Source organism: Pelecanus crispus, chromosome W (genome assembly GCF_030463565.1).
Source record: "Pelecanus crispus isolate bPelCri1 chromosome W, bPelCri1.pri, whole genome shotgun sequence".
NCBI lineage: Eukaryota > Metazoa > Chordata > Aves > Pelecaniformes > Pelecanidae > Pelecanus > Pelecanus crispus.
In genome coordinates this window covers 4,417,817-4,441,347 of record NC_134675.1, presented here as the reverse complement: position 1 = coordinate 4,441,347, position 23,531 = coordinate 4,417,817, and the positions used below count along the sequence as shown (strand labels likewise).

Genomic DNA, 23,531 nt, shown 5'->3' with positions numbered 1-23,531 from the left:
TGGGATGGGGGAGAGAATCGGAGGAGTAAGAGTGAGAAACACTCCTGGGTTGAGATAAGAACAGTTTAATAATTGAAATAAAGTAAAATAGTAATGCTAATAGTAACAGTATAATAATGATAATAATAATAATGATATACAAAGCAAGTGATGCCCAATGCAATTGCTCACCACCCACTGACCGATACCCAGACAGTTCCCGAGCAGCGATCGCTGCTCCCCGGCCAACCCCCCCCAGTTTATATACTGAGCATGACGTCATATGGTAGGGAATAGCCCTTTGGTCAGTTTGGATCAACTATTCTGGCTGTGCCCCCTCCCAGTTTCTTGTGCACCTGGCAGAGCATGGGAAGCTGAAAAGTCCTTGACTAGCATAAGCAGTACTTAGCAACAAGTAAAACATCAGCGTGTTATCAACATTCTTCTCCTACTAAATCCAAAACACAGCACTATGCCTGCTGCTAGGAAGAAAATTAACTCTATCCCAGCCGAAACCCAGACAGGACCTAATACTTGGGGACTGGTCCTGTTTTTGTTAAGACTCTGCACAACTCAGAAAGACTTCTGCCAGTGGAGCCATATCAACAAACGCTTTGGATGTAGAGGCAGTTCATGCCAGCAATGCAGTTCTTTTCTGCACCTCCTAATCAGAATAAGTAATACTGACAAAAGGACTGTTTTGCTAAATCCCGACATTTTCCTGTGGGTTTTTGCCTCCATAGCAGTATCAGTGGCATCATTTCATATACTGCATCAACATATGTTCCAGCCAAACCTTCTAACAATATAGACAAGTATTAAACTGAGAGTAAAGTATATTTAGGCCACTGACAGATGATTGCTGCAGAAACAGTATGGGGGTGTGGAGCACTGCTGAAAAGTCCTTGACTAGCATAAGCAGTACTTAGCAACAACTAAACCATCAGTGTGTTATCAGCATTCTTCTCCTACTAAATCCAAAACACAGCGCTATGCCAGCTACTAGGAAGAAAATTAACTCTATCCCAGCCAAAATCAGGACAATCTCCAAAGGAATTCCATGGGATTGGCTGTGCTTTTATAACTACAAGCACACAGAGCAAAGGATCCTGGGCCCATCTGAACATCTAGAAAAGACAGCTTGCCATTTTGACCCTGGTTATGCTATACGCATTGACAGGTTCTCTTACATTTTCTGTTCATAGGAAAATAGGTTAATTGCACCAAAAAATAAAAACCTTACATATTATCATAGTGAATGTAGGAGCCTTAATTCTTACACAAGGAATATATTTGCTGTCATGAATAACTTCATACATGTCATGTAGCCCTATTTGGGAAAAGAGTCCATCTTTTTTTGAACAACAGTAAAAACCTGTTTTTTCATGACATGTTCCTAACTTTCAAATGTGAGAAAGTCTGTAGATGTCCAGGAGATAGGTTACGTATTTAAAAAATAATTAATTAACTAGATTAATTTAAATTTTCTATGGAGAGAATGCTTTCCCTCTTCACATTGTTGCTCACAATCTATATACTTAAACTGCATATTTTGAAAATAATTAAGCAATATTTCTGTAGCTGATGTGTTTTCCTCTGTTTTCCTCCTGTTGTATTCCTCTTACATCTGCACCTTAAAGTATCCTAGGTTTTCATTTACATGTAGCAACAAAAGAATACCCAACTTAGAAGTGATTGCCTTTACAGCACTATTTCTGCTCAAGACTGAGGTCTCATGTGAAATGCTGACAGATGCATTTCCTTACCCTGTCAAAATAAACCTTAAGCTTTCAAGTAAAACCATGTAGAAACTTATGTATCAGTCTTTTCAGTTAGCCTAAGTGGGTCATCTTCTCAGGCAGCTGCACACTCTGACTTTCAGGGCTCCTGAAACTGTGCAATACTGCTTGTCCGTAACAGAGGCTCATCTCTTTCTTATTGCCTGAAACCCTGCTGTGCCCCAGTTCTCAGGCAACTACTGCAATCATGGGTAAACTAAACAGACAAATTAAATGACCCATTTAGGATATGGTGACAAGCAGGAAAAACTGTACTTAAAAACCCCACTTCTTTCAAAAAACACAAAAAGCCCCAGCTATGGTATCTCACACAAATACAACAAGATATATCTTAAAGTGTGTCTGGCACTTTTTAAAGTACTTGTGTTGTGGTTTAACCCTGTAGGCAGATAAATACCACACAGCCATTCTCTCATTCCCCCACCACCCAGCGGGATAGGGGAGAGAATCGAAAAAAAAAAATTGCTGGGCTGAGATAAAGACAGTTTAATAGGACAGAAAAGTAAGGGAAAATAATAATAATAAAAATATACAAAATAAGTGATGCAAAATGCAATTGCTCACCACCTGCTGACTGATGCCCAGCCAGACCCCGAGCAGCAATCGCTGCTCCCCGGCCAACCCCCCCCAGTTTATATACTGAGCATGACGTCATATGGTATGGAATAGCCCTTAGGCCAGTTTGGATCAACTATTCTGGATGTGCCCCCTCCCAGCTTCTTGTGCACCTGGCAGAGCATGGGAAGCTGAAAAGTCCTTGACTAGCATAAGCAGTACTCAGCAACAACTAAAAACATCAGCGTGTTATCAACATTCTTCTCATCCTAAATCCAAAACACAGTACTTTGCCAGCTACTAGGAAGAAAATTAACTCTATTCCAGCTGAAACCACGACACTGTGCCAGACATGCTAGAACTTCAATACGAACTGGAGTCAAAGGCAGCCAAGTGGTATGCCACAACTGATATCGCTAATGCATTCTTCTCAAACCCTTCGGCAGCAAAGTGCAGGCCACAGCTTGCTTTCACTTGGAGGGGTGTTCAGTACACCTGGAACCGACTGCCCCAGGGGTGGAAGCACAGCCCCACCATTTGCCATGGACTGATCCAGACGGCACTGGAACAGGGTGAAGCTCCAGAACATCTGCAGTACATTGATGACATCATTGTGTGGGGCAACACAGCAGAAGAAGTGTTTGAGAAGGGAAAGGAAATAGTCCAAATCCTTCTGAAGGCTGGTTTTGCCATAAAACAGAGTAAGGTCAAGGGACCTGCACAGGAGATCCAATTTTTAGGAATAAAATGGCAAGATGGACGTCCTCAGATCGCATTGGATGTGATCAACAAAATAACAGCTATGTCCCCACCAACTAGCAAAAAGGAAACACAAGCTTTCTTGGGCATTGTGGGTTTTTGGAGAATGCATACTCCAAATTCCAAAGAATCATAGAATCATAGAATGCTTTGGGTTGGAAGGGACCTTTAGAGGTCATCTAGCCCAACCCCCCTGCAGTGAGCAGGGACAGCTTTAACTAGATCAGGGTGCTCAGAGCCCTGTCGACCTGACCTTGAATGTTGCCAGGGATGGGGCCTCTACCACCTCTCTGGGCAACCTGTTCCAGTGCTTCACCACCCTCGTTGCAAAAAATTTCTTTCTTATGTCTAGTCTAAATCTATTCTTCTTTAGTTTAATACCATTATTCCTTGTCCTGTCACAGCAGGCCTTGTTAAAAAGATTCTCCCCATCCGTGCTATAGGCCCCCTTTAAGTACTGAAAGGCCGCAATAAGGTCTCCTCACAGCCCTCTCTGCTCTAGGCTGAACAATCCCAACTCTCTCAGCCTGGCCTCATAGGAGAGGTGCTCCAGCACTCGGATCATTTTGGTGGCCCTCTTCTGGACCTGCTCCAGCAGGTCCATGTCCTTCTTTTGCTGAGGGCTCCAGAGCTGGATGCAGTACTCCAGATGGGGTCTCACCAGAGCAGAGTAGAAGGGCAGAATCACCTCCCTTGCCCTGCTGGCCACGCTTCTTTTGATGCAGCCCAGGATACGGTTGGCCTTCTGGACTGCAAGCGCACATTGCCGGCTCATGTCCAGCTTTTCATCCACCAGTACCCCCAAGTCCTTCTCCACAGGGCTGCTCTCAATCCCTTCATCCCCCAGCCTGTACTGATATCGGGGGTTGCCCCGTCCCAGGTGCAGGACCTTGCATTTGGCCTGTTGAACCTCATGAGGTTCACACAGGCCCACCTCTCCAGCTTGTCCAGGTCCCTCTGGATGACATCTCGTCCTCCTGGTGCATCAACCGCACCACTCAGCTTGGTGTCGTCTGCAAACTTGCTGAGGGTGTACTCGATCCCACTATGTCGTTGATGAAGAACGATTTCAAATGGGGCCCTGAGCAACAACAAGCCTTTGAACAAATTAAACGGGAGATAGTTCATGCAGTAGCCCTTGGGCCAGTCCGGGCAGGGCAGGATATTACAAATGTGCTCTACACCGCAGCCGGGGAGAATGGCCCTACCTGGAGCCTCTGGCAGAAAGCACCAGGGGAGACTCGAGGTTGACCCCTAGGGTTTCGGAGTCAGGGATACAGAGGATCCGAAGCCCGCTATACTCCAACTGAGAAAGAGATATTGGCAGCATATGAAGGGGTTTGAGCTGCTTCGGAGGTGGTTGGTACTGAAGCACAGCTCCTGCTGGCACCCCGACTGCTGGTGCTGGGCTGGATGTTCAAAGGGAGGGTCCCCTCTACACATCATGCAACTGATGCTACGTGGAGTAAGAGGGTTGCATTGATCACACAACGGGCTCGAATAGGAAACCCCAGTCGCCCAGGAATCTTGGAAGTGATCATGGACTGGCCAGAAGGAAAAAACTTCAGAATATCACCAGAGGAGGAGGTGACACGTGCTGAAGAGGCCCCACTGTATAATAAACTGCCAGAAAATGAGAAGCAATACGAGAAGCATATGGCAAACCCATCTGGGCTGCCGCATTGTGGCAAAATATTGCTGCCCGGGTAGAGAACCTGGCTGTAAAAGTACGTCACGTAGATGCTCACGTACCCAAGAGTCAGGCCACTGAAGAACATCAAAACAACCAGCAGGTGGTTCAGGCTGCTAAGATTGAAGTGGCTCAGGTGGATCTGGACTGGCAACAGAAGGGTGAATTATTTATAGCCTAGTGGTCCCATGATGCCTCAGGCCATCAAGGAAGAGATGCAACATATAGATGGGCTCGTGATCGAGGGGGGGACTTGCCCATGGACAGTATTGCACAGGTTATTCATGAATGTGAAACATGCGATGCAATCAAGCAAGCCAAGTGGTTCAAGCCCCTCTGGTATGGTGGACGATGGCTGAAATATAAATATGGGGAGGCCTGGCACATTGATTATATCACACTCCCACAAACCCGCCAAGGCAAGCGCTACGTGCTCACCATGGTGGAAGCAACCACCAGATGGCTGGAAACATATCCCGTGCCCCATGCCACCACCCGGAACACCATCCTGGGCCTTGAAAAGCAAGTCCTGTGGTGACATGGCACCCCAGAAAGAATCGAGTCAGACAACGGGACTCATTTCCGAAACAACCTCATAGACACCTGGGCCAAAGAGCACGGCATTGAGTGGGTATATCACATCCCTTATCATGCACCAGCCTCCGGGAAAATCAAACGATACAATGGGCTGTTAAAGACTACCCTGAGAGCAATGGGTGGTGGGACATTCAAACATTGGGATACACGTTTAGCAAAAGCCACCTGGTTAGTCAAAACCAGGGGATCTGCCAATCGAGCTGGCCCTGCCCCACCAAAACTTTTACGTACTGCAGAAGGAGATAAAGTCCCTGTAGTGCACATAAAAAATATGCTGGGGAAGAGAGTCTGGGTTACTTCCCCCTCTGGCAAAGGCAAACCCATTCGTGGGATTGCTTTTGCTCAAGGACCTGGGTGCACTTGGTGGGTGATCCAAAAGGATGGAGAATTCTGATGTGTACCTCAAGGGGATTTGATTTTGGGTGAAAAAAGCCAGTGAACTGAATTTTATGATATTAATTGCTATGTAATACTGTATGTCATCTCTTCTATGGTTGCTATATGCCACATCAATGATATTACATTAAGAATTACCCAGAATAATGAAGAATGGACTTTGATGAAACCGAGGAAAGGGCAGCAGTGCTGGAACAAGAACTGGCTTCAGCATGCAACAATCCAACACCGCACACCATCTCTCCTGCCCTGAAATACTGTGATGACAGATGGAACCCAGTCACGGACTGAATGAACTCAACAGACATTTAGAGGGATGATTTTGGAAACAGAGACTAAGGGAAAGATATCTGTTTATATATATGAGGAAAGGGAAAGTGGTGGTGACTGGTTGACAGCCAGCTGAACATGAGCCAGCAGTGTGCCCAGGTGGCCAAGAAGGCCAAAGCATCCTGGCTTGTATCAGGAATAGTGTGGCCAGCAGGGGCAGGGAAGTGATTGTCCCCCTGTATTCAGCGCTGCTGAGGCCGCACCTGGAATACTGTGTCCAGTTTTGGGCCCCTCAGTATAAGAAGGACATTGAGGTGCTGGAGTGTGTACAAAGAAGGGCAACAAAGCTGGTGAAGGTTCTGGAGCACAGGCCTTATGTGAGGTGAGCGGCTGAGGGAACTGGGGTTGTTTAGTCTGGAGAAGAGGAGGCTGAGGGGAGACCTTATCGCTCTGTACAACTATCTGAAAGGAGGTTGAAGCAAGGTAGGTGTCGGTCTCTTTTCCCAGGTAACAAGTGATAGGACAAGAGGAAACAGACTGAAGTTGCGCCAGGGGAGGTTTAGATATGATATTAGGAAACATTTCTTCATGGAAAGAGTAGTCAAGCATTGGAACAGGCTGCCCAGAGAGGTGGTGGAGTCGCCATCCGGGAAGGTGTCAAAAAACGAGTAGACGTGGCACTTTGGGACATGGTTTAGTGCACATGGTGGTGTTGGGTTCATTATGGGACTAATGATCTTAGAGATCCTTTCCAACCTTAATGATTCCTACTTTTACTTTCATTAACAATAATGCAGGCACTAAGCCAGGAAACATGAAATTAATTATTTAATTACCCTTAACTGGTTTAGTGGTGGACTTGGTAGTGTTAGGTTAATGGTTGGACTGGATGATCTTAAAGGTCTTTTCCAACCTAAACGATTCTATAATTCTATAATTCTATGATTGATTGGAATGTATTGGAAAGGGTAGGACCTGGGCATGATGTAGATGGTATAGAATATGGGGTGGATACTGTCTTGGTTTTGGCTGGGATAGAGTTAATTTTCTTCCTAGTAGCAGGCATAGTGCTGTGTTTTGGATTTAGTAGGAGAAGAATGTTGATAACACGCTGATGTTTTAGTTGTTGCTAAGTACTGCTTATGCTAGTCAAGGACTTTTCAGGTTCCCATGCTCTGCCGGGTGCACAGGAATCCGGGAGGGGGCACAGCCAGGACAGCTGATCCAAACTGGCCAAAGGGCTATTCCATACCATATGATGTCATGCTCAGTATATAAACTGGGGGGAGTCGGCTGGGGGGCAGCAATCACTCCTTGGGGCCTGGCTGGGTCTTGGACGGTGGCTGGTGAGCAATTGCATTGTGCATCACTTATTTTGTATATTAGTATTGTTATTTTCCCTTCTTTTTCCGTCCTATTAAACTGTCTTTATCTCAACTGATGAATTTTACTTTTTTCTTTTTTTCTGATTCTCTCCCCCATCCCACTGGGGAGGGGAAGAGTGAGCAAACAGCTGTGTGGTGTTTAGCTGCCTACCACGTTAAACCACAACACACAGCAGCACTCAGCAGTGGCGTGACTTCGTTCAGGCCACGATAGTCCACTGTTAGTCTCCACTCCCCATTAGACTTTCCAACTGGCCATATGGGACTGTTAAAGGGTGAGCGAGTCTTGCTGATCACTCCTTGGCTCTCCAGGCGATGAATCAGGTTATGGATGGGAAGCAGGGAGTCTCCATTGGTGCGATATTGCCACCGGTGCACTGTTGTGGTAGCGATCGGCACCTGTTGTTCTTTGACCCTCAGCAACCCTAGAATCGAAGGGTCCTCTGAGAGACCAGGCAAGGTGGACAGCTGTTTAATTTCCTCCATCTCCAAGGCAGCTATACCAAAAGCCCACCGGTACCCTTTTGGGTCCTTGAAATACCCTCTCCTGAGGTAATCTATGCCAAGGATGCACGGAGCATCTGGGCCAGTCACAGTGGGGTGCTTCTGCCACTCATTCCCAGTTAGGCTCACTTCGGCCTCCTGTATTCAGTTAGCTGTTGGGATACCCTGTCACTCCAGAAATACAGATGGGTTCTGCCCCTCTGTAACTTGATGGCATTAGGGTACACTGTGCACCGGTGTCCACCAGAGCCTTCTACTCCTGTGCGTCTGATGTGCCAGGCCATCGAATCCACACAGTCCAGTAAACCCGATTGTCCCTTTCCTCCCCCTGGCTGGAGGCAGGGCCCCTCTAGTCCTGGTCACAGTATTCGCTGTTCACTTCCTGTAAATGTGAATCAAAATTCCCTTGATTAAGATCGGAAGTAAAATTAGCCCTCTTACTCTGTCTGGGGAACTGCTCACTGGAAACCGGAGCTGCAGTTTTCCTGGGAGAACCGCCTTTTGTAATAGTTTTTCCTTGCAACTCACGCACCCGTGCCTCTAGGGTCGAGGTGGGTTTTCCATCCCACTTCCTCATATCCTCTCCGTGATCACGCAGGGAAAACCACAGGGTGCCCCGTGCTGTGTATCCTCTATATCCTCTCTCTTGAGCATAGGGACGTTGACTCCTAATGGCTGAGACACTGGTCCGTGCAGGTGGGGAGTAGGACAGATCCTCTCTGAGTTGCTGGAACTCTTGGGACAGGTTTTCAGACAGTTTTTCTACAGCTGAGACACAGGCCCGTAGGGAGGAAGAGAGACTTCCTCCATATTGCCAGAGCTGATCAGACAATTCATCCACTGTTGGTTCCTCTCCGTCTTCCCAGGTCATTACTACCAATGAGTTGGCATGCGACGATGGTGCGCTCTGTACAAACTTGCACCACGTGGGTCATGTGCACCTGACTTCATCTGGATCTTTGGGTAACTGCTCATCGTTCAGGTCACTATAAATCACCTCCAGCATGCCTAACTCCCTCAGGTACTGGATACCCTTCTCTACGGTGGTCCATTTGCCTGGGTGATATATAACATCCTCCTTGAAGGGATACCTTTCCTTCACGCTTGACAGAAGTCGCCTCCAGAGGCTGAGGGTTCATGCCCCTTTTCCAATCACTTTGTCAATACCCCCTTCCCTGGAAAGGGATCCCAGATGCCTGACTTCCCTGCCCTCTAAATCCAGGCTACTGGCCCCATTATTCCAGCATCGGAGCAGGCAGGTGATGTGTTCACCTCGACGATGACTGAAATCGTTTTACATATCTCACAGTTCACTCAGGGGGCTTACCCACTCATTTATGGGTTCTGCCTCTTCCTCCTGTTCTCGTGATGGCCCTGGTTCATCTTCATCCCTTACTAAACGCGCCGATCTTCTTGTGCATTTCTTCTTGTGTTTATGGGCGACTGATACTGACACGGGTTGGTTCTCTAGTTCAGCCGCAGTGCTTGTCATTGGAGTTTGAGTAGCTACAGTGCATGCCATAGGGTTGGAGTAGCTGCAGTACCTGTCACCGAGGTTTGAGTAGCTGCAGTGCCTGTTGCCAGGGTTTGAGTAGCTGCATTGCGTATCACGGGGGTTTGAGTAGCCGCAGTGCCTGTCGCGGGGGTTGGAGTAGCCACAGTGCATGTTGCAGGGGTTGGAGTAGTTGTAGTGCCTGTTGCTGAGTGTTGTGGTTTAGCCCCTGTCGGCAACCAAGCACCACACAGCCGCTCGCTCAACCTCCCCCCCGGTGGGATGGGGGAGGCAATCAGAAGGGCAAAGGTATGAAAACTCGTGGGCTGAGATAAGAACAGTTTAATAATTGAAATAAAATAATAATAATAATTTAAAAAATTGTAATGAAAAGGAGAACAGCAAGAGAGAGAAACGAAACCCAGGGATAAAAACCCACGTGATGCAACCGCTCACCACCCGCCAACTAATGCCCAGACAGTCCCCAATCAGCGATCGCTGCTCCCCAGCCAACTCCCCCCAGCTTATATACTGAGCATGATGTCACATGGTATGGAATACCCCTTTGGCCAGTTTGGATCAACTATCTTGGCTGTACCCCCTCCCAGTTTCTTGTGCACCTGGCAGAGCATGGGAAGCTGAAAAGTCCTTGACTAGTGTCAGCACTACTTAGCAACAACTAAAACATCAGTGTGTCATCAACATTCTTCTCATCTTAAATCCAAAACACAGCACTATGCCAGCTACTAGGAAGAAAATTAACTCTATCCTAGCTGAAACCATGACAACTTGTTATCCTAATTTAGATGTATTCAGCTGTACCTCCCCTTATATGCACAGTCTTTATGAACCAGTGGTGTTTTGCTCATAACATGTTTGAGATTGAGATCTTCATGTTCAAAATCAACAGTATGGAACCAAGTTTTATTCATTTTCACCAGTTTTAGCAAAAAAAAAAAATATACTACCTTCTGCAAAGCCATAGAGGACGAACCATACTCTTTGTAATATTGTGTCAGGCTTTAATGCTCACATCCCACCATGCAACCTCTTGAGCCACAGAAATTCTCCTGGAAGTAGGCTGTTCAGATGTTGACTTAGCCATATTCATCAACCTTCTCATGCACAGGCAAGGAATACCAAAGCATCAGAAGTGTGCCCTACAATATTTTATGAGGTTACTTGTGCTTGTGTGCTTCCAGCACACTGAAACCTCTTTGCGGTAACTTTCATTCTGTCCATAAGGGAAATACAGTGGAAGAATTCTTTTTAATATATGAGATAATTAACATATTATATATTCATTTCTTAATATGGTAGTGATATAGTAGTTGCAATGTTACATGAAAATATGTATATGAATATTTATCTGTAACTACACGCACAGGGAAACCATATACACAAACTAAATGAGCTGTGAGGAAATGGATCTAACATGATCTCTCTGCTCAAACACTGAACAATGCAATACTAAACGTACAGTTTCTGAAAACACAAATTAATATGGAAAGCTACTTGCTTTTAAGCTCTATCACAGCCCAGAGAGAGATAAAAAAACAAAAGGCAAAAAAGTTAACTCCCATCACAGTCTTACCTAAGAATGTGTTCGATATATATTCTGAGACCTGATTGCCTGACCTGCTCATTTCAGATAGGTGGGTTAGCTCCCGGTTGAGCATTCTTTTAAACTGGAAAACAAAACAAACAAAAGTGTAAGTTAGTGATCAAGATGTATTTTAGTTAGGATGGAAAGGATATGACATTAAGAATATATACTAAATTAAGATAACTCTAAAACCAAAAATCACATATAACATTGTTCTACCCTACTAATTCATGGGTTGCACAACATAATTTTTAACCTCCTAAAATACTCCACAGTGAATCAGTTACTAAGGCACAGGGTCCTACTAGCAACTGAAAACTATAAGACTATGCATACACACAAATAATTAATATACGTGTCTTTTCAATTTTTTTTTATTTTAATTTTGAGAGAAAATACAAATTTATTTACACAGGACCCCTTCTCTACTAGGAGTTTCTTATATTTATAAATTAATCTATTTGTGCATTTTTGCGATACATTTTGTAGTCTTTCAATTTTATCTTCTCTTTCATCATTAATCTACTCAAATGTATTTGACAGCACTGCTCAAAAAAATCAAAATATCTTACTGATTTCCTACACGCCAATATGAATAGAAGTAGCTTTGTTGTCTTTTACTTAAAATTATTATACTAGATCAGCACAATGACTTGCCCATTCCACAGTCTCAGAAAATTGTCTGTATCTGTATGAAACATCAGAGTAGAAAATACCCATCTACGGAAATTTCCTTTTCCCCATAAGTTAGCAATTCACATAGGCACTCTATTGGATACAATTGGATAGTAACATTCCATGAAACGTGTAATTGATTATTCTCATCATTGAGCCTTTCTTGATTCCTTCTAGACTCAGGGTTAAATCATATCTTGTGGCATTGTGTTCGACAGGTTAATTGTGTAATACAGCTCTAGCTATGTTACATGTGTTTTCATTGACTATAGCTCTGCTTTGATATCATCAACAAATAGAACTCAGCGATATTTATTGGCAATTCAAACAACTCTTTCCAATGCAAATTAGCATCCGTCACTACTGAATTTTGCCTCCCATTGTGCCATCCTTTCATTTTGTTTTTACATTTCTGTCATCTTTTCTCTTAACTAAGCCAAATAATTTGTGCCATTTTCAGAATCCTATTCCATCTTGTTCACCCAGTTATGACCCATTGGACTGTTCGGTGGATAAGAAATTGGCTGGATAGTCGCATCCAGAGGGTCGTGGTCAATGGCTCGATGTCCACATGGAGACCGGTGACAAGTGGGGTCCCTCAGGGGACCGTACTGGGACCAGTGCTGTTTAACATCCTCATCAGTGACACAGACAGTGGGATTGAGTGCACCCTCAGCAAGTTTGCAGACGACACCAAGCTGAGTGGTGCAGCTGACATGCCAGAAGGACGAGATGTCATCCAGAGGGACCTGGACAAGCTGGAGAGGTGGGCCTGTGTGAACCTCATGAGGTTCAACAAGGCCAAATGCAAGGACCTGCACCTGGGACGGGGCAACCCCCAATATCAGTACAGGCTGGGGGATGAAGGGATTGAGAGCAGCCCTGTGGAGAAGGACTTGGGGGTACTGGTGGATGAAAAGCTGGACATGAGCCGGCAATGTGCGCTTGCAGCCCAGAAAGCCAACCGTATCCTGGGCTGCATCAAAAGAAGCGTGGCTAGCAGGTCGAGGGAGGTGATTCTGCCCCTCTACTCTGCTCTGGTGAGACCTCATCTGGAGTACTGCATCCAGCTCTGGAGCCCTCAGCACAAGAAGGACATGGACCTGTTGGAGTGGGTCCAGAAGAGGGCCACCAAAATGATCCGAGGGCTGGAGCACCTCTCCTATGAGGCCAGGCTGAGAGAGTTGGGGTTGTTCATCCTGGAGAAGAGAGGGCTGTGAGGAGACCTTATTGCGGCCTTTCAGTACTTAAAGGGGGCCTACAGGAAGGATGGGGAGAATCTTTTTAGCAAGGTCGGTTGTGACAGGACAAGGAATAATGGATTTAAACTAAAGAAGAATAGATTTAGACTGGATATAAGGAAGAAATTTTTTACAATGAGGGTGGTGAAGCGCTGGAACAGGTTGCCCAGAGAGGTAGTGGAGGCCCCATCCCTGGAAACCTTCAAGGTCAGGTTGGATGGGGCTCTGAGCAACCTGATCTAGTTAAAGCTGTCCCTGCTCACTGCAGGGGGGTTGGGCTAGATGATCTCTAATGGTCCCTTCCAACCCAAAGCATTCTATGATTCTATGATTCTATTTATTACATCAAGCAATAGCTATCCTTAGTATATATCCCTGTAAACATTCATCTATGTTGAAAACTGGTAATTTATTCTTCTATATCAGATAAAGCACTAGATTAAACATTAACCACCTCCTTTCCATCCCACTGGAATCATCAAAGCCCTTTCTTCAAAGAGGCCTTGCATAATGAAAGCTGTTATTTTCTTCACAATGTCTTTGTAAGTCATCAATTACTGTATTGCTCACAGTGTGCCAAATAAAAATTACCTTTAATATAGCACTCTAACTGTTAGCCACTGCATTTTCCTGCCCTCTTGACACATGATCAGCTCAGGAACTTCCTGCTACAAAGACTGAATTCTACTTTTGTCACAAGCCAAAGGCTCAGCTTTGATCTCAGATACAGCTGTGTGCTAGCAAGTGCTCAACAGATTTCTGAAAATTAGAACCATACTACAAATAGTTATGCATACTATGAACTGCAGGGCTATATATTCTGCATGAAACCAGTATCAACCTCTACAGTGAGGTCAGATGTTTGTCACCAATGTTAAATGCTAAAAAAACAAGTAAAACTTGCCAAGCAGTAATGGGACTGGTCCAAAAATCCGAAGAGTATTTTTAAAAGTCTTTCTTTAAACTTTTAACATGCATTTAAGTCACATTTGCCTGCTTTTTTTCTGCACCCATGAAGGTGAGAAACTGAATTATTTAAGGCAAAAAATGAAGATCTCATAGAATGACTTGCCTCCAGACAGTATCCAGAAACCACAGCTTTAAATTAAATATGGTGTATAGGAATCTTAATAAAATGTCAGAAGTTGACAAAATTCCATTAACTTCCAGGCCTGTCATCAGTATATCCGTTAGTGCTCCAGTATTCTCTCTTCCTTAATTTAATCCAGCTAGTTCACCAGATCCCAACTAAATAGGTCCTTATCTATCTGGTTGTTTCCTGATAAACCCTCTTAGATGATGCCCAACTTTGCAATATTGTTTTTGCAGCTGCAGAGCAACACTACTGGGTCATGTTTTGCACTTTGAAAAGTCATCTAGCCACCACTGGTACGTACTGTTCAGGAACTCTCCTTAAAAATTTCCCAGGTTTGAAAAAAGAACGAATTGGTGTTTCTTTGCACTATGTTCTGCAGTTACGTGACACAGCAAATAGGAAGGACTTTTTTTTCCCTCCAAGTCATAAATTTAATTGCAGGGAGGAGGTAGGGAGAAGGACAAGGTTTACCTTACTTGCTAATACTGGAGGCTAGTTCCACTTAGAGAAAGCAGATGAAGGACCTGGTGATGATGCTAAAGGCATTACATCTTCTCAAGTGCTTAACTGTGTGCACACTTAGAGTTAAACTCCCTCTAATGACTAGCAGGTAGGAGGCAACATTTTCTAACCTGGTCAGACTGGCAGGAACCATTGGGAGTCTTTTTTGCCCTCAACTGTGGCTTAGTGTTTGGTCCATTTCTGCATTGCATAGAAATGATACCATATAAATGCAAAGATTTTAGTACATCTTGCTGACCTCAGTCTCTGCTGTTGTTTTCCTATAGTGAGTACAATTTTGGTTTTTGATCTTTTAGGTTTGTGATTGCATACTGGGAATAATCTTGTGGAACTTATGGAGTAGATGTTCTTTAAGAATTTCCAACTAAATGTTTATTGTATGGATGTCCACAGCGATGGAAGGGGCATGGCAGTCTTTTCTAATCCTATGTTCCCGACTATTATGATGCAAAGCCTTGCCTTCCCACCTCCCATCACCCCATAAGTCACCAAAACATAAAAGCTAGACCGTCAGCATGAAAACTGTGGAACACTCTGTGTTGCTGCTGAATATGGGCATACAGTAAAACAAGTCCCCCAGCTTCTGCAAGGCCCCCCTGCTAACAGTGAATTCAATGGGAGAAGTTTTTGGCTTTGAAGAATGGTGGAAGCGTGATTTCCTCATTTTTTTTCACGTGTTGCTGATGCCACAGCAACAAGACTTTAATTGCCATTTATTTTGAAAACATCTGGACTGAGCAGGATGAATGTCATAAAAAGTAGATCATCTTTGCCTCTCTAAACATTTTTCTTATAATGTGCATACTGTGAACTTAAAAAGCACTGTACTAAAATTGTGTTCAAGTACTACTTAGCTTCTTAACTAAAATAATTGTCTGTACACAGTATAGGACACTCTCTATACAGAGGACATATTTTTCATATGTAATCAATTACAGCTACCATGCTCTTTGTTGAACTTCAATTAACAAAAAATCTATCCATTTTAAAAGCTAAATAGTAAGAGTGAACATTTTTTGAAGATCAGTGATTGAATTTTTGTGATTTAGCAAGTAGGAACATGACAGCAGCTGCCTGGAAATCCAGGAAACACTTCCAAGCAAATTACAATAAATACCTCACTTTTAGCTGAATGGAAAATAAATCCATCTTATTTTTTGGTAAATGAGAGAGGAATCTACCTAGCTAGCATAATGGCATCCAAGCTCTTCACAGATGACTGAACAAAATCCTTGAGAATATACTGTAACAATTCTGCATTACTAGAGAATGGTCACAATGACCTAATGAGGGGTTTACATTTCTACTTTAAAAGAAATAATCTATAATAAAAGTAGGTATCAATACAAAAGAGCATAAGAGATTCAGTCGTGTGAATATAATGCTTGTATTATTTTTTAGTAATTTAATTCAACACTTGCATTATTTAGTTCAGGAGAAATCAGAATTTTCTTTAAAACAAGATGATTTGGAACAGTTATTGTATGTCAAGCATAGGATGATGTTTCTTTTTTTTCTTTTTTACACACTTGATAACAAATATAAAAGCAACATCATTTTTTTAAGCACAAACACACAAGTAGGGCTAAAACAAAGCCCAAACGTGGTTTTGTATTAAGTGAATTTCAATTCTGTACGTTGACAGGCATATTGATTTAATTCCTTGGTGCAAAACTTTTCCATAAAAGAGATAAAAGCTTATTTAATTCAATTTTCTAGCAGTACTGCAGTTTCAAGCTAGTTCAAAGCTGCTCCACATAATAATGTAGATCAATATTAGAAGACGGCAATTTTCAGTCTCCCAGTGTTTTAATCAATAAGCTGTCACACACACACAGAGGCTACCAGAAAATGCTGCTGGAATGTACTGTTGATAGTTTCACATTTCTTCAGCTATTAAAACCAGTATGAGTCATACATTCACCCATTTTCCTCAGCCTCTTTACTCATGCTCTCTCCTATTGTATGGTATCTCAGTTCTGAGGGGTTTTTTTTAATCTTAATGTCTAGAAATACAGTTTTGTAGGAATCTTTTTTTAAAATAACACAAAACTCTTCTAAATTTCCTTGGCTTTAGACTTGGTCTGATTATGCACTGAAGCAACATTATTTTAAAAGTCACAGCATAGTTTATAAGGAAGACTGTATACTGTGCAGTTCATTCTCATTGCTGAACAAAGGCTTGCTTTTCTGACTTTTTACTTTATATTCATATTATTCATAGTCATATCACCCACAAATACTCATGCTATCCAGTAATCATGCAATCATGCACCACAAATCAAGGTTCTTAAAAGGTAAAACAAAATCCTACCTTTATGTAGCCCCAAGAAACTGAGAATAAATAGTTTGCCTCGGGCATTTTTGATTTTTTTTTTTCTATACTACCAATCTAAGCTAATCAGTTCTCTGCTATCTGATACTGAAAAAGACTTCCAAGAAAAATTCTCTCTTAATTCTTTTTGCTGATCTTCAGGTTCTCGGCAACTGTGTGCACAGGAGGCATACTGAAATGAAATCCAATTGCATGGTCTTCTGATTGTATAAATGCCATTTGTAAAACTCCAAGCATTCAGAGAAAATGTTGAAGAGACATATTGTCCAAGTTGAAGAAATATCTGAAGAGCTAGGGATATGCATATCTCCTGAACACCAGGACTTAATGAATAATGTATGTCAAGATGCTCAGCTGCTGGAAAGATCTGCTCTATCAACAGCTACCAAATAAGGACCTGAAGGGGAAGCCGCAAACAGTGCCAGTAATCCCTCCCATAGAGCCTAACTAGGAACCAATAGTATGTCACCCTAAAAGATATAAATGTGAGGGGCCGGTGACATGATGTACGGTAATTTCCCATTGGCCAGCGCCGGGGACTCTCCTGGGCATGGGGTATTTCTTTTTTTACCGCAAATGCCATTTAATAATGGTATCCCCGCCTGCAGCATTCACACACCATTCAAAAATAATCGGGTTAAGTTCTCCTCGTTTCAGCAGCATTTACCAGCTCTCTTCAACGGACACACCATCCAAGCAGTTAAAATGAGTATTCTGCATCTTCATGTGGATTGCCAAGTGTTTTTAATTTTTCATATGGAAGGGAAATATATTTAAGGTTTTTTATGAAGAAAAAACAACAGAAGTAAAGCTATCAGGATTCTTGAGCAGTCTGTGATGTACTGTAACAATGAAAATGCTTTTGGCTTTTATGCCATCTAGATTAAAAATTGGTCTGTTTAGCCCATTGGGCCAGTCTGCTAGTTTCTACTGCTTTTTTATTTTACAAGATAAAAGCAGTTATTATTAAGATAAAGCAGGTCATGTGTCTTACAATTCCCAGTAAATGTTAAGTTTCCATGGAGAAGTCAGAAGCAAGATATAAGTCCTTAAATTCTCACTGTATTTATTCAACTTTTGCTCTTTCTGCCTTGGCAGATTAATATAATCAATTACAGAGACCAAAACTTAAAAGGAGGAATGCATTATCTTGCACCACTCTGTGTAAGGCATATGCACTACTGTGGCAAATTTCTGAGTCTTTGTTGTATCAAAAGAAGGGAGAGTTTCCCAATATGACAATGAGCAAATTGTAAGGACAAGCTGAATGAGGTGCAGCATTCAGCCTAAGCCCACACTGCTGATTCATTGGAAGATGCTGACTGACAATGGTCATGAGGGAGCTTTTGGCTGAAGTGGTTTCTACTTCTCTGGGTGATGCTACACAGCAATGTCAGCAACACGAAGTGCTTGAGAAAGAATCGAACCTGCAAAAATCAACAGGGCAAAATATAAGATTAACAAATTTCTTCCTTACAGAAGAGAAATGTATAGCAATGTGACAAGTGGATACAGTCAACAGATCATCCAGTGCTTATGTATTTTCATATGGAAAGCATATTGTTTTCCTTAAAATAGGTAATATAAAAAACATGTGAATGAATACATTACTGATGCATTTTCTGTATAATATGCACAGTTATACCTGTCCTGGATCTATACAGGTAGATGAATATAAAAGAATTAAGTTTTGAAAACAGACCTGGGTTATTAGAGACTCAGCAAGACATTAAAATAACCTAAAAAGTATTTCTGAAAAATACTTCTCCTGTTTCTTCCAGCTCAGCTTTGTAACACTGAATATAAAGCTTGTCTACATTTGCATTGCATTGTTTTGTGACCACCTACAAGAGAGCACTGCTGCCACCTACTGTGGTGGTACATCTCCCCCTGCCCCTGTTCTTCTGTTCTGTTTTTCCCCTTCACTTCGGCCGCTTTACAATCTCAGGATTCATATTATGGCTAACGAGGGGAACGAGAACAAACAGCTACCCCAGACAGCCTTGAAACAGGGTGGTATCATCGCTGCTGGAATTTCAACAACAAGCCGACCCGAATTGTGGCTCGGATGGAAATTTACTGGTGATTAAAGTCAATCATCTCACAATCCTATAAAACGGCAGTCCTAAGTGAGGCCTTTTGAGCTCTCCTGGACCGCCGCGGGCCGCACCAGCATCTCCCTCTGATCGAAATGTCTCTCGGAGTCAGCGAAAACTAGCAGACTCCAAAAGTCTGCTGCTACCAGAACTCCACTGCCGGAGATCGACAATGGAGCCTGGGCTGCTGATATTCTTCACTCCTCGAGACTCTACTCTTGCCCGTTGAGAAATGCCAAGGCATTAGACGTGAGTATTTCACTAAACTCGAGGGGAATTTTTAACAGGTATACTATTTTCATATATGCATTTATAGTTGTGAGTGTGCATGCATGAATCAATTTAAGTAGTCTGTAGATGTATGATTTAATTTTAAAAGGAGTTTTATACTGCTGTATTATTCTTATAGCATTACTCTCCTAAACCATTGACCAAGTCTGAGACTAGGACTAGACCTAGCCGCACCTCGGCTCCTCTCTGAGAAGGAGTTTAGAAAGCAAGGGGGGCCATTCTGAACCTCGTGACTCAACGGGAGGGTTTCCCTATCCCCTACATACGATTTCTCTCTCTCTCTCATATAATCCAATTTCCTTTATATACTTTTCCTATGTACTAGATATACATACATGCATATATACACATTATCCTTATCCATATAAACCGTTGACCAAGTCTGAGACTAAGTCTAGACCTAGCCGCACCTAGGCTCCTCTCTGAGAAGGAGTTTAGAAAGCAAGGGGGTCTAGTCTAAACCTCGTGACTCAACGGGAGGGCCCCCCCCCCTTGCCTTTATTCCATATATACACAATGCTTTTATGAATCATTTTAACTTGTGATTTAATTCTCTTTTATGTGCTTCTATGTAGTAATAGAGTGAACCTTGCCATCTTCGAATCTGTAACTAAGTCACTGTTTTGATCAATTTTGTCTAATCACTTTATTAATCATTGATGATTGAGTGCTATTAAAAATACTATAATCAAATTCTGCAATTCGCTACAAGTAAATTCTAACTGTTACTAAATCAAACTGTGTAAAGTCACTCATTCATAGTGAATTGACATAATCAGCAGGATTCACAGACCTGCATTCGTGACACCTACCCAGCATCAACACTGAGAATTTAAAATACTTTTGTTGATTTCTGAAGTTAAATACACTGCAACATTACCTTCCACCCCATCTCAAAAATTGCAACACTGATGACTGCAAAAGACTCCTCTGAACCCGGTGTAAAAAAGCTCACATAGCTGCCCTGAGATTTGTAAGGGAAGCAGGAAGGCTAGTGTCCACACAGGCACGGGTTCCCTGCCAAGCTCCCTCCTCTGCCCAGCCTTTGCAGAGGGCCTTCTGCTAGCAGCGAAGCTGGAAGAGCTTGGACCAGGCAGCCACGGAGGGCCAACACAGGGAATTAGATTTTACCCTACTGAGAAATTTGTAGATTTAGAGGCTCCAGGATCTACTCTCCTATTCCGACTCCTTTTATTTTGCGTTTGGGAAAAGTTATCTGCGCAAGGATCTCCAGTGCTAACACAAACCTGTGTACAGTAGCCTATGTGGAGGGGGAGAGAAGGACCTGACAAAACTCTGCAAGGCCACTCTTGGGACAACCCCTGATCCTTAAGCCACACTGTCTCCCTTCAGAAGGCGATTTCAGTCATGACTTAGAAGATGGTAAAATAACAGCCATTATACTTCTGGCTAATTAAGAAGTGAAGCATGTAAGTAAGTATGAAAGTTCAGTTGCAATAGGTAGTAAGAATGGACACTGGAAAACCAAGTTTTTAAATTACTTCTCTTTGTTACTTTAAAGGCTGGTTCCTCCTTAAATCTTATTAACAAGCACAGAAAAAAGTTACCCCAAAGCACAGAACTTGTTTCAGATAAGGAATATCTAAAACAGCTTCTATGTGAATTATACTAGTTGTTTAGTATGTATAAAAAAAAAAAAATCTTCCTTGATTTTTTTTTTATTCCCCACCAATTTATAAGACAAAGACACATCCATAAGAGTTACTGAATTCTAGTTTATTGAATTTATTGAAGGATGGTGTTTATAGAGCTATTAGCTTTATAATTTTGATTTATTTTATTGACATCTTATGGTTCATGTGACTTTTCTGTTATTTCTTTTTTTGAAGATGTTTACAAGTCTGTAGAAATACTACATGCATGCTTCATTGAATCTGCAAAATTCTTGTGGCATGTAAAATCATGAAAAAACATTTTCCTCCAATGTACCTATATATTACAACAATTTATTTTAGCTGCAGATTAACTATACTGATAGTAGGAAATTACACCTGATATTGACAGTTTATTACTAATTTGTATGATTTTTCTGAGACACATAGCCTTGATCTCAGAAAACTACCAATTTTTGTGATACAATTCACTAGTATGACTTCACTGACTCAGCAAGCATGCCCTCTGACTTAGGCTACATGTAAAAGTATGACTGAATACTTTAGAAATTTATAGTTGGGAAATTCACACCAGCACTGATTTACAGTAATCATTTTGGCTGATTTTCATCCTCAATTCCCAGGTTAGAATGAGCATTAGAGGAGGTTATGGTGGATAGATGAGTGTCGTGGTTTAAGCCAGCAACTAAGGACCACACAGCTGCTCGCTCACTACCCCTGCCCCAGTGGGATGGGGGAGAGAATCGGAAGAGTGAGAAAAAGTTTAATAATTGAAATAAAATAAAATAGTAATAGTAACAATATAATAATAACAGTAATAAAAATATACAAAGCAAATTATGCACAATGCAATTGCTCACCACCCACCGACCGATACCCAGACAGTTCCCGAGCAGCGATTGCTGCTCCCCGGCCAGCCCCCCCCATTTTGTATACTGAGCATGACATCATGTGGTATGGAATAGCCCTTTGGTCAGTTTGGATCAACTATTCTGGCTGTGCCCCCTCCCAGTTTCTTGTGTACGTGGCAGAGCATGGGAAGCTGAAAAGTCCTTGACTAGCATAAACAGTACTTAGCAACAACTGAACCATCAGTGTGTTATCAACATTCTTCTCCTACTAAATCCAAAACGCAGCACTGTGCCTGCTACTAGGAAGAAAATTAACTCTATCCCAGCCAAAACCAGGAGAATGAGTGCACAGCAAATAGCTGCCACACACAACTAAATACCTAGAGTAATTCAAGATAAGAAAAACAGAAGTTAGAGATAAGTGGAAATCCAGCAATGTGAAAGGGAACTTCTTGTTTTCATACACGTATACATCCATAAAGATAAAACATGGCGGAAGAAGAGAATAATGACATTTTTCTACAACAGTTCCAATCAAGCAAAGAATATGGAAATGAGAAAAGTATTATTTGAAAAGACAGTAACTGAGTAATAAAATAATTCAGAAAAAAGGAAGTTTTTAATGAGCACTGTTGTGTATTTAGAAATAATCAAGACAATGACCTTGAAAGGCAGAAAGATTATGAAGTCCCTTAATAACCAGAGGAAATGTTAGCCATTATTTAATCAACAAGCCTGAACTACTTTCTCCACAAGAGTCATAAAAGAGGTGGCAGAGATCTCAGGAACTGTGATGTTCAGCTTTAATAAATTTTGAAAGACTGCAAAAATGTTAATTTTGTGTCAATTAAAATTTGCAAGAAGGATGGCTAGGTAACTTCAGGCCACTTCACAAAACATCAGTCCTGGGTAAAATAATGGAAAAGCTGAAATACACATATTTTAGGCATTTGCCCGATAGAGAACTAGAAGAGATAGGAATGTAATTAACGCCAGTCAATATAATTTTAGGTCTTTGAATATGTAATATTCTTGCATTGCTTTAAGACATTTGATTTAGTAGTGTGTAATATAGCAATCCCAACATTGAGAGAGGACACATTAAATGGGTTAAGAACCTGATTATTGACCCATTTCTAACAATCATCAACAGGTTGTCTTCATCTAATGAGACAGTTTTAAGTCAGGTTCTGCAACACCTGAGACTATGTTATGGTACTCAATTTTTTCATTGGTGATGTGGAATTAAGTCACTACTATGCAAATTTTTATAGTGAGAAAACTTCCAGATAACAGAAAATGGAAAAAATAAAAAAAAAAATTATAAACTACGAGGATGTGGAAGTCACTGACAGCAGCCTCACTTGTTTAGTATGTTGACACCATTCACATAAACGACAATTCAAGGAATTTATTTGCAAAGATACCTGGCAACAAGGAACACAGCCCATGAGTACAAAATGGTGGATAACATTGAAGAAAGCAGAAACCCTGAAGAGTTTATAGAATTACTGGAGAAAAGAAACACAACAGGACATCTCATAGCGATGCTGTGGTCCCAAAAAAATTTGCATCTTCTGTGATGCTAAATAAAAGGAGAGAGGCACTCTTAACACACCATTCTGGCAACTCCAGTGATGGAATAGTACATACAGCTCTGGCATCTCCATTTTCCTAAATTCTGTCATGTACAGCGCATAGGGAAAAAAATACAAATATTATTCAGGGGAGAGAGAAAATGTTTTATAGTAAAAGAAA

General features: G+C 42.1%; 1 protein-coding gene across 1 annotated transcript in view; it reads right to left on the bottom strand.

Moving 5' to 3' along the window:
* Positions 1–23,531, bottom strand: part of LOC142596570 (3',5'-cyclic-AMP phosphodiesterase 4D-like) — a 223,626-nt gene that overhangs the window by 18,849 nt on the left and 181,246 nt on the right. Inside the window, exon 7 of the mRNA XM_075725752.1 lies at positions 11,021–11,114. Within this exon, the coding sequence (XP_075581867.1) occupies positions 11,021–11,114 (94 nt within the window). The remainder of the gene's footprint in view (positions 1–11,020; positions 11,115–23,531) is intronic.